Source organism: Octopus sinensis, linkage group LG12, assembly GCF_006345805.1.
Source record: "Octopus sinensis linkage group LG12, ASM634580v1, whole genome shotgun sequence".
NCBI lineage: Eukaryota > Metazoa > Mollusca > Cephalopoda > Octopoda > Octopodidae > Octopus > Octopus sinensis.
The window spans coordinates 51,713,708-51,731,351 of NC_043008.1; the positions used below are offsets into that span (position 1 = coordinate 51,713,708).

General features: G+C 36.0%; 1 protein-coding gene across 1 annotated transcript in view; it reads left to right on the forward strand.

Annotated features, from left to right (window-relative positions):
• LOC115217841 overlaps positions 1 to 17,644 on the forward strand; it is a 153,567-nt gene that overhangs the window by 35,992 nt on the left and 99,931 nt on the right. The window contains exon 3 of the mRNA XM_036507773.1: positions 3,813 to 4,006. Coding sequence (XP_036363666.1) covers positions 3,813 to 4,006 — 194 coding nt within the window. The remainder of the gene's footprint in view (positions 1 to 3,812; positions 4,007 to 17,644) is intronic.

The following is a 17,644-nucleotide window of genomic DNA, read 5'->3' on the forward strand; positions in this document are numbered from 1 at the left end:
GGTGATAACTGACAAGAGGCATAGGGGCATTTTAAGAAGTACACATTGCAAAGTATTTGCCAAAACTAAGCTAAATGGAATAGACTCCATGAAATGCCAGGTGGGAAAACTAGAAGTAGTTGATAGCTTCCATTACCTAGGTGACCAACTCAGTAGTGGATGTGGATGCTCCAAGAGTGTAGCTGCTAGAATAAGAATAGGCTGGGCAAAGTCCAGAGAGCTCCTACCTCTGTTGGTAAAAAAGTATTTATAATACTCGTAAATAAATGGCAATAAAACAACAGCAGAATGTAAAGAATATTTTATGTAAAGAAAAAAGAATGTCAAGATCATTTATAATAAAAAATAGTTTTTATCATAATCGTTTTCTGAATCACTCTCACTCTCAATAGACTCATGCATACCATCACTTGTAGACATGATTGCTAATTCACATGACAGTCTTGTAGATTTCTTTTTAAGAAACAAGTCTAGAGTTGTTTGCTGAGAAGAAGCTTTTTTTTTTTTGCTGTCTATAAATTTCTTGGTAACATGCAGAAACATTTGTTAGGATAGTAGAAACATTTGCATTTCATTCAACATCTGGATCTTGTGCTTGAAAAATTTCAGCTCACCACACAAAAGTGAGCTAAAAAATAAAACTCATAAACCCAGGGTCTCGTAAAATGAGTCCTCGTATAGTGAGGTATTACTGTGTGTGTATATATATATATTTGATATATGCATGCAGATATAAAGATATTCACATACATATACGTACCGAAATATACACAGTCACAACCACACCCACACACAAGCACATATATGTATACATGTATTCACAAACATATTTTTATACATACATATGTATAAGTGTGTGTACATACATGCACATATGCACCTATATAAGCATACAAAAAATATGCATAAACTTACATACACATTCACCTATATATTATTATAAACCCTGCATCCAAACAGCAAGCCATTAATCTGACTATCAGTTGAATCGCTCAACTATCCATCAACAGATATGTACCAATACATAAATATATGCACAATACATATTTACTCACAAATGTAGAGAACTCATGGGAGAAGAAGATTCCACCGAATTTTGATCTGAAAGAGGGACTAGCAATCTGAAGGGACAGAAGCGTTGTAGAGAAAACCATGAAGGATATGAAGACAGAGAAAGTCCCAATTCAACAGGAATCACCACTGCGATGCTTAAAATATCTGGCAGCGTGTGTTATGATTTAGTCACCTGTATAATTAATCAGGTGGTACACGAAGGAGTCATACCCAATGACTGGTGTAGCAGCACCATAGTCAACTGCTACAAATGTAAAGGTGACACCTTAGAAATAATTACAGAGGTATCAAATTGTTGGATCAGGTGACAAAAGTCACAGAGGGGATCACAGCCCAACCAGTTAGGTAGAGAGTTTGTCTAGATGAGATGCAGTTTGGTTTTGTGCCATACAGAAACACCATTAATGGTGGTGAGCTGACAGAAATATTAGCATGCCGGGCGAAATGCTTAGCGGTATTTCGTCTGCCGTTACGTTCTGAGTTCAAATTCTGCCGCGGTCTACTTTCCCTTTCATCCTTTTGGGGTCGATAAATTGAGTACAAGTTGCATACTGGGGTCGATCTAATCGACTTATTCCCTTTGTCTGTTCTTGTTTGTCCTCTCTGTGTTTAGCGTCTTGTGGGCAATAAAGAAATAAGAAATATTAGCATGCCGGGCGAAATGCTTAGCAGTATTTCGTCTGCTGTTACGTTCTGAGTTCAAATTAAGTCCCAATTATGCACTGGGGTCAATGTAATCGACTTAATCCCTTTGTCAGTCCTTGTTTGTCCCCTCTATGTTTAGCCCCTTGTGGACACAAAAGAAGTAAGAAACACCATTAATGCTATATTTCTGGTAATACAGCTGCAGGAGAAATACCTAGCCAAAGATAAACCTCTGTACTTGGCTTTTGTTGACATGGAGAATGCCTTTGACAGGGTCTCCAGTCTCTTACCTGATGGACAACGCAAAAACTAGGGATAGATCTGTGGCTTGTGAGAGCTGTACATGTCATGTACAGGAATGCTGTCAGTAAGGTGAGGGTTTGCAACAATTATAGTGATGAATTCAGGGTACAAGTAATGATTCACCAAGGGTCAGTCTTCAGCCTCTTCTTGTTTATCATAGTCCTCCAGACAATAACAGAGGAGTTTAAGATGAGCTACCATGGGAGCTCCTCTACGTTGATGACCTTGTTCTTATAGCTGAATCACTACCAGAACTAGAGAAGAAATTTCAGGTGTGGAAGCAAGGTCTGGAATTGAAGGACCTTAGAGTTCACCTAGCAAAAACCAAAGTCTTAGTAAGAATGAGTACATTGTGCATCCTTCATCACTGTGGACCTGGTTGATCTATTGACTTATAGGGCTTGTGGCCCTTTGTAACACATCATGATATCTTTTAATGCTATTTCAGTGTTTCTGTAAACACAGACACACATACACATGTGTAGTAACACATGTGAATGCATGTATTTTTGTACATGTGTGTTGATGTGTACATGTACATGCATGTTTACATACATGTATATTTGTGTGTGTTGACCTTTTGTGTGTATATGCATGCATATATTTATATGTGTGTATGCTTTTATTTCAGTGGTAATAGTGATGGTGGTGGTGGTGGTGGTGGTGGTGGCGGTGGCAGTGGCAGTGGCGGCAGTGGTGGTCATTGTCATAGTGGTGGTGGTGGTGCTGATAATGATGATGATGTATCACTTAAGAAATTTTCTATTTTTCTGTTGTCAGCTTTCTGATTTACACACTGTTTTCCTTTTGTGTGTGTGTGTGTGTTAGTATGGCTATGGAATGGCTATGTTGAGGACAGTGGTAGAGAAATTTTGGCCATAATAATTAAAGTAATTCTCTCTATGACCTTAACATTAACACAGCATTAACAGTAATATTAATATCAATATCAAGATTAAGAAGGGCAAGTGAGCTGGCAGAATCATTAGCACAGCGGGCAAAATGCTTAGCGCTATTTTATCTGCTGTTACATTCTCAGTTCAGATTCACTGAGGTCAACTTTGCCTTTCATCTTTTCGAGGTCGATAAATTAAGTACCAGTTATGCAGTGGAGTTGATGTAATCGACTTAATCTGTTTGTCTGTCCTTGTTTGTCCTCTCTGTGTTTAGCCCCTTGTGGGCAATAAAGAAATAGGTATTTCGTCTGCCATTACATTCTGAGTTCAGATTTTGCCAAGGTTGACTTTGCCTTTCGTCCTTTTGGGGTTGATTAAATAAGTACCAGTTACAAACTGGGGTAGATGTAATCGACTTAATCCCTTTGTTTGTCCTTGTTTATTCCTTCTATGTTTATCCCCCTATGGGCAATAAAGTAATATATATTACGATTAAGATTAACCTTGCTTTCATCCTTTCAGTGTTCATAAGTACCAGTTAAACACTGGAGGTCAATGTAATCGACTTACCCCTCCCTTGAAATTGCTGGCCTTGTGCCAATATTTGAAATCAATTAATGACTCAATATGAGTGGGTGTTGTGAACAAATTTGATAATGATGCAATGAGATTTATGTCTGATTCTTAAAGAAAACATGTAAAAAAAACATTTTCTTGGGACAAAATGTGGGAAGAATTCAGATTTTCATGATTATTGAGATTTTATGTTATTCTTAAAACCAATTCCAATGTTTTATATGAGTTTTCTTGATGTAACCATTCACATTATAAAAACTTTTAGGTGTTTTGAAAATAAATTGAGATTTTTTCCTTCTTTTTTCAATCTATTTCCAGATATCCAGGCCACAAGTTGGGATGTAAAAGTTTGTTATGATGTGGCTTACCATTCTTCAGTTCGCATTACATTGAACAATGACTATAAAGACTTATCATATGACAGCAATCAAAAATGCTTCTACGGCAATTTTGAATTAAACAGCGGAGATATGCCAAGTTTTATTAAAGTTGATCAGAATTATGGCTATAAGGTAAGTAAATTAAAATAGACACACAAATATGCAAAAAGTTTATAAACACACACATACATACACATACTCATACATACACACACATACATGCATATCTACTTGTACACTTGTATCATCAAAAATTATGCTATTTTCAAAGAAATAAGCTGAAACTGGTATTTAATAATTGCATTGACATGGCATATGTTCTTTAAATTTGAATATAGATTCAGATCCAAAGAGCTTTAAAATTTTCACCCCTAACAGGATTTGAACTCCTGTTCCTTATTGTAGTTCTGTCCCTAAACCATGTATTTAAAAACTTCTGTCAACCATAAATATTAAATTAATGAGTTAGGTGGCTTCAGAAGAAATTATATATATTTGTGTGTGTTGTGTGTGTGTGTGTGTGTGTGTGTGTGTGTGTGTGTGTGGTAACATGTTTGCCTCCCAGTCACAAAGGTTCAGATCCAGTTCCACAACTTGGCTGATTGGGTAAATGTCTACTGTTATAGCCCCAGGCCAAACAAAATCTATATTGGATTTGGTAAATGAAAACTTGAAGAACTCCATAATATACATATACATATACATACATACATACATACATACATACATACACATACATACATACATACATACATACATATATGTATATATATATATATCTATGTATATATATATATCTATGTATATATATATATATATATATATATATGTGTGTGTGTGTGTGTGTGTGTGTTTGTATATATCATCATCATCATCGTTTAACATCCGCTTTCCATTCTGGCATGGGTTGGATGGTTTGACTGAAGACTGGCAAGTCAGATGGCTGCACCAAGCTCCAATCAGATCTGGCAGAGTTTCTACAGTTAGATGCCCTTCCTAACGCCAACCACTCTGAGAGTGTAGTGGGTGCTTTTATGTGTCACCAGCACAAGGGCCAGTCAGGTGGCACTGGCGATGGCCACACTCAAATGCTGTTTTTTATGTACCACCTGCACAGGAGCCAGTCCAGCAACACTGGCAATGACCTCACTCGAATGTTGATTTTCACGTGCCAGTAAGGTGACGCTGGTAACAATCAGCCTTGAATGGTGCGTTTTATGTTCCACCGTCATGGGAGCCAGTCAGTGGCCTGGCAATGATCAGGTTTTAATGATCAGGTTTTAATGTTCCTCTGGCACGGGTGCCCAGTAAGGCGATGCTGTTATTAGCCACTCAGCAAATTTGATTTTGATTTTGTTTCCCTTGCCTCAACAGGTCTTCACAAGCAACGCATAAGTAGGCTGGTTATACCGCTGGCATAAGCCATGGGTTATGGTCTCACTTGGCTTGCCAAGTCTTCTCAAGCACAGCATATTTCCAAAGGTCTTGGTCACTAGTCATTGCCTTGGTGAGGCCCAATGTTCAAAGATCGTGCTTCATCACCTCATCCCAGGTCTTCCTGGGTCTACCTCTTCTACAAGTTCCCTCAACTGCTAGGATGTGACACTTTTTCACACACCTGTCCTCATCCATTCACACCACATGCCCATACCAGCATAGTCGTCTCTCTTGCACACCACATCTGATGCTTCTTAGGTCCAACTTTTCTCTCAAGGTGCTTACATTCTGTCGTGTATGCACACTGACAATACACATCCAGTGGAGCATACTGGCTTCATTCCTTGAAAGCTTACGCATGTCCTCAGCAGTTACAGCTCATGTTTCACTGCCAGGTAGCATGGCTGTTCGTATACATGCAGCATACAGTCTGCCTTTTACTCTGAGTGAGAGGCCTTTGTCACCAGCAGAGGTAGGAGCTCTCTGAACTTTGCCCAGGCTATTCTAGCAGCTACACTTTCAGAGCATCTACCCCCCACTACTGACTTGGTCACCTAGGTAACAGAAGCTGTCAACTACTTGTAGTTGTTCTCCCTAGTTAGCCATCTTTTGATATTGCTGCACCTCTTATGTGTCCATAGCTTGCACTGGGTACATCTTATAGAGTTTCTACCAATGCCTTTTCTACAGATTGAGCAAAAGGATTTGTGGTTTGCCTGCCTTCTTATTGAAACTTTGGTTTTAGCCAGGTTCACTCTAAGGCCCTTCAATTTTAATCCTTGCTACCACAGCTGAAACTTCTCTAGTTCTGATAGTGACTCAGCAATTAGAGCAAGGTCACCTGCATAGAGGAGCTCCCAGGGACATCGTGTCTTGAATTTCTATGTTATTGACTGGAAGACTATGATAAATAGGAGGGGGCTGAGGACTGAACCTTGGTGGACCCCTACCTCTACCTAGAATTCTTCACTGTACTCATTGCCAACCCTCACCTCACTGACAGCATCCCTGTACATGGTTGGCACAGCTCTCACTAACCATTCATCTATCCCTAGTTTCCTCATTGACTACCAGATAAGGGATCGAGGGACCCTGTCAAAGGCTTTCTCCATGTCAACAAAAGCCAAGTACAGGGGTTTATCTTTAGCTAGGTATTTCTCCTGCAGCTGCCTTACTAGAAATATAGCATCAGAGGTGCTTTTCCCTGACACAAACCTAAACTGCATCTCATCTGGACTGACCCTCTCCCTATTAGTTGGGCTACAAAACTCTCTGTGACCTTCATTACCTGATCCAACAGCTTGATACCTCTGTAATTATTTGTATCTAATGCATCACCTTTACCTTTGTAGCAGTTGACTATAGTGCTGCTACACCAGTCATTAGGTATGACTCTTTTGTGTATCACCTGATTAACTATATGAGTGACTAGGCTATAGCCGACACTACCAGATATTTTGGTCATCCCTGCAGTGATTCCTGATGGGCCAGGGTTTTTCATACCCTTAATTGTTTCATCTGCCAAGGCACTGTCAATTTGGATAGCTCGTCCCTTTGTTGGGTCAGCATTCGGCAGGCTCTCTTTCTCCCATTCATTCTCTTTATTGAGCACTTTTTCATAGTGCAGCCTCGTTTAATGCAAGTGAGCCATCATCCATGCAAATACACTTCTCTCCTATGACATTACGATTCTGTCTCACACACATGTCTCGCAACACGAAAAATCTCAAGTCTTTGGTCCTCACAGCACAGAACATTGGCAAATTTTTTTCTTTTCTGCTTTCCCCCTGGTTAAATAAACCTGTCTCCTAGCTTCCCTTTTGGCAGTCAGACATGATGCCCTGCTGCCAATGTTCTTCCAGTCCTTCCAACCCTTCTCTTCTCCAATGGCCCTGTCAATAACATTGTTCCACCACCACATTACCTTGGGTCGAGAGGGGATTTTGCACCATCCACTAGTGGGACTCCTGGTCTGTATGGTGTTGAAATCTATATATATAAAACTCAACTTGTGTGTCTGTATGTGTATCTGTGTGTGTGTGTCTGTGTGTTTAACTTCCCGGCACATCTCCTCCTAGCCAACAAATTGTAGAACCACCAAAAATGGGTCACTTAAAGTTTAGGTGAATGAAAATTGAACTGTACTATTTCTGTTCCGAAATTCATCTCGCAAGTGCAAAAATCGATGTGTTTGTCTAGGCCTTATCCCATGCATTGAATAGTGAACTTTACTCAGTCAGCTGTTTGACATGAACTGTGTTCACCACACGTGCAAGCATGTGTAAATTGCATAAAAAATAAAAAATCAAGATGTAAAAACGAATCGCTGTAAACATTGTAGAAATTCGGCAAAGAAATGAATTTTCAGGATGTAGCCTGGAGGGTATTTTCGTATGAATCGTTTGGACTTTGTGAACACATACCAATTGTTTTCATAACATTTTTAACGCTTTGAATTAAATGTGACCATTTTACGTTGAGTCTGCAGTTTGAATCACTTTAACCAAATTTTAGCAGGCTGGATTTTTGATCATCACGATGCATCGCCAGCGACTCCCTGAAATCCCCGTTGAGAAATCTATATATATAAAACTCAACTTGTGTGTCTGTGTGTGTATCTGTGTGTGTGTCTGTGTGTTTAACTTTTGGATCTACCAAGTTTCATTATTAAGGATGGAAAGTAGTGTGTAGCAAATCTATATATATAAAGCTGAAGTTGTCTGTGTGTGGCAGGTTTGGTAGCCTTCAACTAACACTATCTCCTTCGAGACCCTGCAGTGCAAGTTGACCAAAATTGAGAGTATAATAGAAGGCTTGCTCTTCATTGTGTAGAAGATAAAATTCAAATCAAACCATGTTAACACCAAAAATTATTTACATCAAAAAGGTGCTTTTTTTCTATGAAAATCCCTATTTTTTACGATTTTTTGACTGCTGTGTCGCCATTTTTAGGTGTATTTCAACTGGAAAAATGTTCACTTGAAGAGAATAACAAGTTGCATAATGCAAAATTTCAACTTTTCAAAAATTTCAATTTTAAAGTGTCAAAACAAACCCAAGCAACACTGGATGATACTGCTAGTGTATTCATAAGGCACATATTAGCACATTTACAGAACTTCACTATATACAATGCTTTTCACTTTTTCCTTTGGAGCATATATGAAGAATTTCTGTGGGCTTCCTACTCTGAAACAACCTACATACAACTGACCATGTGAGAAACAACCCTCTTCTAGACTGAGATCGACAACCTCATTTATATACCTTTTCATTCCTACAAAACTACAATACCTTTAAGCTAGATTGATTACCTTTAAGCTAGATTGATGTTTCGAGCTGTCTGGGATGCATTGGTTCCACGACGGAACCAAGATATATTGATTATTTAGACTCCACTATTATTTCTCTTTTGAGAATTTTTCTTTCTTCTGTTTATACTTTATCTAATAAGAATAATATAATACACCTAATAATAATAATAATTGATTCCGTTGTATGCATATTCATATATATATATAACACTTGGTGTTAAATTGATGGTATTATTAAATTAATATCAAATTTTTCACCCTCATTTATAAATTTAATTATACTGCAGTAAATATTTGATGCAGTTCTCGTTTCCAGTAAGTCTTATCGCTCTTTTGGCGGGGAAATTTGAATCATAACTACGAATACAATCGATTAAACCGCACGTGTATTTGACACTCGCTGTGACTTAATAAATTGTATTTAAGACAAACCTCTGCTGAAGATTTATGGATGTTATGTAAGTAAAATTGCATATTACATTAATAATGAAACAATTGTTCAGGGTTAATCTATTTTTTCGTTGTATTTCACTTACCTTACGTTAGATGTAGTGGTATTTCTTCTTGGAAACAACTTTTAGTGGCTATACCATTAGCGGAGCTATTTTTAGCACTAGAGTGAACCACATGGTGGTCAGTCTCTAATATTTATGTATAAATTTGTATTTTTCCCTTGGATTTTATGTGCTAAGCCACTCGGTGTTAAATTGATGGTATTATTAAATTAATATCAAATTTTTCACCCTCATTTATATATATATATATATATATATATATATACACATATATATATATATATATACATATATATGGATATGTATTTATATATATTTATGTATACATATGTATATGTAAAAGTGAGTATATATATGTATGTATTTATACTTATAACTTAACCTTATGAACTTTCTAAACTCTCTGACAAAGCCCAGAAGCACATCCAAGTACCTTAATTTTATCTACCAAATACTTCAGTTCACTGAAGGGATGGAAGTAAAGTGGGGTACTGTGACCTCTTGGTTGAAACAGCTGTAAGAAACTATTTTACTTTCTATGTTCTACGCTTTAATAATTACTGGTATTCTTATATATGTAAAGCATAATCTGTTATACATATAAGTATATTATAATTGTTTTTTTTTAAATAGATAAAAGACTTAAAATATTGTCTAAAAGTTGAAGAATACCACATCTTGATCCCCTCCATTTTCTTATTGCCGTACAAATTAATTGTAAAACAACTTCTTATCCTCACCCATTTCTTACATTCAGTATTGTAATTGCTATGCAACAAAAAAAAAACTTGTGTATTAATAATTGGGTATTCTATCAATAGTATATTGGATAGATACCATCCCTTAGTTTGTTGGATTCACAACTTCTAACTCTCTTGGAATTATGTATCAAGCCACTACACACATTTTTTTTCTCTCCTTGTTTTTTTCTGTGTTCCTTCCTGTAGAAGAGCGTAGGCTCGAAATGTAAAAGACTTTTTCATTTCCTGAGCGTTATACTAATACATCTGTTTGTTTTGTACACCACCTGTCTTCATTTTTTTTGTTTTTTTCGTGAACTCTACCCCTATATATATATATATATATATAATAATAATAATAATAATAATATAATATAATTTAATATAATATAATATATATGTAGCTGTTTAATGATCACAATACATATCTTTGGGCACTACTGATAGTTTCACATGTTTGAAAATCCAAACACATTCTTCAGGTACAGATCACTCTTCAGGCTGAACAAAGAACATGAGAAAACCTGAAAAAACATGAAAAGGTGGAAGCATATAGAAAATCCTAACTTCTATGGTTGAATGGTTGTGCATGTCTCATTATGGACCAAGTTAGATCATATTCTTCTTAAATTGCCACACATAATCAGTTAATACCTCTTGTTGATTTTTTGTACGAGGGGGCATCATGATTCTTATATTTGTTTGGCTTATTTGTTCAGATATGTTGTACAGGGTTGGGACAGTTTATTGTGTTATAAGCAGTAGTATGATTGTGTTGCATGTGTGTCTGAGTTTTGGCTTGTAGTTGAGTGCCTCGACTGATTTGCTTTGATTCGTATGTTTGATCTTACTGTAACATTGTGCTGTTAAGTATGTGTATTATTAGTGGAGAAATTGGCAGAGTTTTGTATATCGGTGTCTTGTATGTATTGAATTTTCTCTCAGTAACCAGCCATAGCTAAAGCAGTATTGTAATAGGGTGTATGTGATTCAAAATTTTCATTAGTAGCAGATAATCTAGATATTCTTATGGAAACATTAACTAATCCTTGTATTATTGAGGGTGAATTATTGGACACTACACACATATGTACTTAATATTATCATTTTGTTTATGAAAGGATTCATATAATCCAGTATCAAGACAGAAGGTAGCGTAACAGAAGTTTACACTATGGTAATCTTTTTCTATAGTTATGTTGAGTCTTAAGTTCTTAAATAGTCTAAAGAACTGTTTCCTATGCCTTTCTAATTGTTCTTTACTACTTCTGTCCAGGAAGAATTGAACATCATCTCTATAGAGTCCTCCTGTGATTTTCAGAAAGGAAAACTGGATTAATGAATGCATATATATTCCAAACAAGTCTGTGACTTGCACAGAATTTTGATGACCACATCACTATACCAAAAGCACTCTCTCTATCTGATCTATTCCATAATATACCATCAAAATCTACCAAAGAGGTTTGGACCACAAGTATAATATCTATTCCATGTCGGGACATAACCGAGTTTTCCATACTATAGATCAGGGCTTTATTGAGGATGATCAGGTTTGTAGTGGCGTAGTAACTCTCTATATATCTTGTTGTAAGAATTTACTGGTTTTGTTAATTTCTAGATGCTTAAACCATCCTATTATCTCTTTGGTATCCACCAGAGGGCTGATTTAATTTTAGACTTAAGTGTGGGCAGTACTCTATCAATGATATTCTTACTTATAATCCCTATATCTGATTTAGATAGATATATTAATCTGAGGGGGGTCATTCAGAAACTTAGATTTATGGTCTTTAAGCATAATCTGATGTTTTCTAGGAACATAAGGCTCAATTCTATGATCTATAGCTAAATCTCTAGCAATTTGTAATCCTCTTCTGTTTATTCATTTTGATGTGTCATTATTTGCATGTCTATATTTGCTAGGTAATTCTTTTCTAATCATATTCTTAAATAACACAATATCAACAATAAAAATGTTACTTGTTTTGTCCTATGGTACAAGTATCCCCGGAACTTTCAAGAAATCATCAAGTAATTTCCTAATTTTCTGTTGATGTCTATTGTGTCTTCTAGAGTACTTTCTGAAGTTCACATTCTGAACTATACTATACAGTTCCTCTTCAAATCTGGTCGGGTGCTGGCTGGTCAGTGGGTTTTTCCTTGATTTAAACTCTTTTCTTAGTAATTCTCCAGCTTCAGGTTTGTCATGTGATCTATCTTTTCTATCATGGAGAAAGCCTTTCACTGTATTCTTCATATGAATTGGTTGATTTTCTTCAAGAATGCGCTTATATAATCCTTCCTACTTACACACATACACACACACACTCATGCATGCACACTTCCACACATAAGCTCATAAGCCTCACTGAATCCCTTATCCAGATGCACTGTTGTCAGCAATTTCCTGTTCAACCATGCGGCCAAAGAAACTTCTTTCATCCATGAAACTACTGTTGCTTATTTAGCAATACTGCCAACCATGACATCACATGACCTTCCTTGACCAATTGCAGCCCATCTACTGGTATCCATCTTGGACTCCCTGCACCCCTGCGGTTGTCTGGATTATTTCCAGCCCAACAAGAAAAGCTCCTTTAAGGTTATAACGGTGATTATTCTCCAGAGTAGAATTCGGAATCCACGTCAGTTAGTCTACAATTTATAACGGTGGATTACCAGTTTATAACCGGTGTTGTTGCCAATTTATAACATCGTGACTATTGAGAAGAATGACGAGTGGCAATTTATCATAGTGAAAATTTATCTATAACAATTAGATGATTTTATCTATTTATCCCGTGTTCGACTTGAAATTATAAGAAATATAAATATTTCTTGAGTAGGAATCTATGGTGATAAATCCGCCACTTATAACTTAATTATAAGTATTTATCACCATACATAAATCCTAACTCAGACTACATAAACGTTGTGGTGAGTTATATACACCAAGACGCTTAACATGCATGTATGTTGAAGATAATAAAGCTTACTCTTTTTCACTGCTATAATAACAGCTTCAATAGTTACAGAAATAAATTTCATCAACAGGTTGAAGAAAATGAAGAAAAAGAAATTATTTACTAAATTAGTTTATTTACATACATTTAATATTTACAGTACATTTTAATAAGTCAAAAGAAGAGTCATAGAGAGTTATGACATAAAATTTATATTGATTCTTCCATAACTAAGCTACAAGAGTTTTAAACAACAATTCAAAATAGCCTTGTTGAATTAGATAAAAGACTTGGCATGGCAATAACCAATATCTCAAGAGAGTGAGTGTCATGGAATCGAATGACAGACAACAAACACTTATTTTCTTCCCAAAAATCAGGGTTTTTATAACTGGTCATATTTGAATCCTAAGAACCATATTTCATGTAAGATTTCTCTTTGATGAAAGTTAGAATTCAAATATGGCCAGTAGTTTTAACCATTGGGAAACTAATAATTATACCTATTCGACCAACGTGACAATGATGTCGTATTATAGCCGATAAAGATTTATTATGACTTGCTACAAAAGCCCTCAATGAGAAAAATTGTTTAAAATTTTGCGAAAAAAAGAATATTGATAATACAAATATATTTCAATACACAGCTGGAATTAATATTTTAACAAGTCAAATACACAAATTTACAAAGTATTCACATGTTGAGCAAATGAAAATAACCGTGCATCATGGTTTTACAACAATCAGTGTTCATGGAAAATTTATCAAAAGGTTCAATATAATTTCCCTGGAAAAAATTATAAAGTCTTTTAAAAAGAAATATTAAAAAAAAAACTACATAAGGAATATATTCAAATGAACTGAGAAAGTCTTTTGGGAAAGTTTTCTTTTCTTTTCGCTCAATGGTAGGTTATTTTAAAATTGACTTGCAGATCTTTTGCTCAACTTTAAGTTCGCTGTTTTGTGAATTGTTGTTTTGAGTTATTTTTTAAATGCATTGCTCAAATTTTTATTCTCATGACATGAAAAAATTGGTCGAAATGAGTCTGGCAAGACTTCCGCCCGTCCCCACCATCAAAATAACCACCCTTTTAAAAAGCAATTTTTTTTTTACACAAATCCCTCTTTTCTATGAATCTGCAAAAAATTGGCAAAAAACGGCATTTTTAAATTACCACCCCCTACCCCCATTTCCTTCATTTTTTACTTTTTTCAGAATTTTTTTTTTCCAAAATATGTGGAAAAATATGGAGATTATGATTCTGAAAAATATTTCCAAAATGTTTTGTAAAATTTATTTTAAGAATTTTTTTTTTTTTTCTAAATATGCAGAAAAATACGGACATAATGATTCAGATAAAAATTTCAAAACATTTCTGTAGTTACGGTTATGGTTAGGGTTTTAGGGTTAGGATTAGGGTTAGGGTTAGTGTTGGGGAAAAAGTCAAAATTGAAGAATTTGGTGGAGAAGGGTGTGGGGAATTTAACAATGTTGATCCTTGGCAATTTACTGGAACCTCCATATCTGAAAACGGGTGTTTTTGGCAAAAAGATTTTTTTAAATAAACAAATTTGGGAGAAAATGTGGAGGGGGGGGCTGAAGTCTTTGCATGAGCCTTTTTAACTCTGTTTAAACTGACAACTTCCTTTTTACCATGCATATCCCAGGTCATAGTTTTATATTTGACAAAACTTTAAAAGGTCCAGTGTATCTATAATTCAGTGAATGATAACTGGCATCATTAGGTACAAATACATGAGTCCAAGAATTGATCAAACTAAAAGGTTTGACCCGAGAAAAAAAAAAGAAAAAATAGTGTAATAAGTGTACAACAACATGTAGTAAAACGAATATGAAAAAAAAGGTGCGCTTGCAAATGGAGGGTGGGGGAAAGAACTCGGAAAATTCCCTTCGTCACCTTGAGATGCCATCCTTAATGATGCCATGCTTTGAGGCTGTCACACCTACAGAAATATCTAAATCACTGTGATAATGTGGTGAACAACGACGACAAAAATAAGGGTAAACTGGTGTGGGCATCTTTCCGCAGCTCATCTCATTGACAGAGCTGCAGTTATGTGTCAAACGTAGGCCAAGGATTGGCATTTGGCATCTAGAATGTTGCCAGGCACTTACTGAATTGTACCAACTGCCTAAAACTGTTAGCAGGAAAACAACCCAAGATTTCTATAGAGAGCTAGTTGAGGGTATGAGTGATGATCTAGGCATCTTCCAGAGGACCTTCGGGTCGAAGATCATGGACAATTTCCAAAAGTCTTTGGCATGGCAGTGCTACAGAGATGCATTGCCCATTTGAGACAAGCTTTTCAGACATAGAAATACCAACAGCTAAACCTGCCGGAGATGCTTGCAGGGGGACGAAATCATTCTGCATGCAATAATTCAGTGTCTGTTGTCCGTGCATTAGAGAACTGTGGGATTGTGTGGAGCAGCTTTGTCACGTATAAAATGAATTCACACAGCTGCGATCAACACACCACCTTCCCTTAGCAGAAAAGGAAGGCAGGTCTTTCTCTGCCTGGTGGCTGTGGAAAAGAGACTGTGTGGTGGACCCGTCTGAAAGGTTAGAAGACAGGCACATTCCTATCCAGTCAAGCTCCCATCAATTTCCTCAAATATCATTTGAAGAGGAAGGTGAAGGTAGAGAGGGCAGTGCTACCTTTTAGTATGTTTATCAAAAGGTTGACGAGAGACTGAATGGATCGACTCTGAATATGCTTTTCTAAGCAGGAGGAAAGGAACTGGAAGAGGGCACTTTCCCATGTCAGAGATAGCAGAGTAATCTGGAAATTTTGTGGGGGTTTTACCCCAGATTATCTCAACTGAACTGCCCCACTATTGGGGATTCTATTTATTTAGTTATTACTTATTTCTCTACTTTCTATTATATATCCTTTGTTATATCCTTTCATGTGGTAATATCTCCCCTTGGTTCATGTTAACCCCACATGTTTTTGTTGTGCTGTTACTCAACCTTTGATATTGTCCACCATGCCTTGGGTCCTTGTGGCCAATAAAAGAAATTATTATTTTTGTTATTATTGTTGTTGTTGTTGTTGTTGCTGTTGTTGTCGTCGTCGTCCAAATTTTTAGTTTCCTTATACTCTTTGTTAATTTTCAACATCTCTATAATCCTATCATTTTCTAGAACTTCATTATTAATATGATGATTCTGGATATAGTAAACCTTATCTCTATGTCCAGCTTCTTATAATGTATGGTTATGATAAGTTTGATTTTATTTAAATATATCCTCATTAGATGAGAGCCTTGCAATACAAGTAGATATATTTCTAACAATGGAATTTATTATGCTTCTTGGATGATAAGAATTATATTTATATATCTTAAGCATTCATTAGGCTTATGATAATAATGGGAGAATATGTTGAATAAAATTATAATTAACTGTTCCTCTTGTATTTTCTTTTACCCAAACCCCAAATCTTTTCAGCACTCCCTTGTATATATAAATATACACACATATAATCATATATCTGTATATCATCATCATCATCATCATCACACTTGTTTTTATAATCAGTTCATGACATATATTATTTTAATGTTGATGTCAAGTAGCACATATGAAAGCAATGATTAAATTGAAAACTTACTCCATACCCCCCACACACACACACACTCACACACATTCTTTTATTCCTTAGTTCATTTCAGCCACGCAGCTCTGATCATGCTGGAACACAACCAGGATTTTGCACTTTTACACATCTTTCTTCTTTGGCTGATTTCTTCCGATTTAGGGTTAGGGTTAGGGATTTCATATCACTACCCTTGCATGCGTTTTCCCTTTGGTTGTTGGCCATTTGGTGTATGAAGGAGTATGACACTGCTGTCCTCATTTGTACCACATGCTGAGCCATTAGTTCATCCTGTATTGTGGAGAGGAGAATGTCTAGTTCCCTTTTGATGACACTCACGTCCATGTTGTGTAGGTTTCTTACTTTTTAGGGCAGAGCAATGAAGAGCTATGCAACTTTGAACCCTAAGCTATTGCACTACCTGGTCTGATATTAGACAGGATGGATAGTACCTTTGGTACTATACAATAATGTCTGGTTTTGGCCTATATATATATATATATATATATATATATATATATATATATATATATATATATATGCATGTCATCATTCAGTTTTATTTCACAATTTCTTACCAATAAAGAATGGGCTGGTTTCTAACCTAGATTCAAAGCCCCTTTCTTGAAATTTCAACACATTAACAGGGTATTTTTGCATGTATTTGTGTATATGTGCAGATTTGTATGCTTTGTTTTATGCATGTCTAGACATGCACATATATACTTGAATGATAAACTTCTAGAAATTTTTATAGATTTTTACAGTTCCACTGATGGTTTGGATATGTAGTCTTTAAATCAGATCCTTTCTAGTTTTGAGAAGCCTAACTTCTCAACGTTGTTACTTAGGCAGTGTGCTACAAATCCCAGTGCCACAATAATTACAGGTATAAACCTGAATTTGCAATCTTGGTAAAGTAACTGTAAATCTCTCAATAGTTCAGCATAGATATTTTCTTTTTCGCTGATCTTTAGCTTTATATCAGCATCTGCTGGGCAGCTGATTTCCACAGCTGTACTCAGTTTCTCTTCTCTATGCCAAATCACTACATAAGGCTTATTATATTCACATTTTTGGGGGTTTTCACTGGGGTATTCCTCTGGTACTCCTTCTTATTATGAGTGGCTGTGGCTTCTGATAAACTGTGGGTTGTTAAATCTTTGGCATCAAG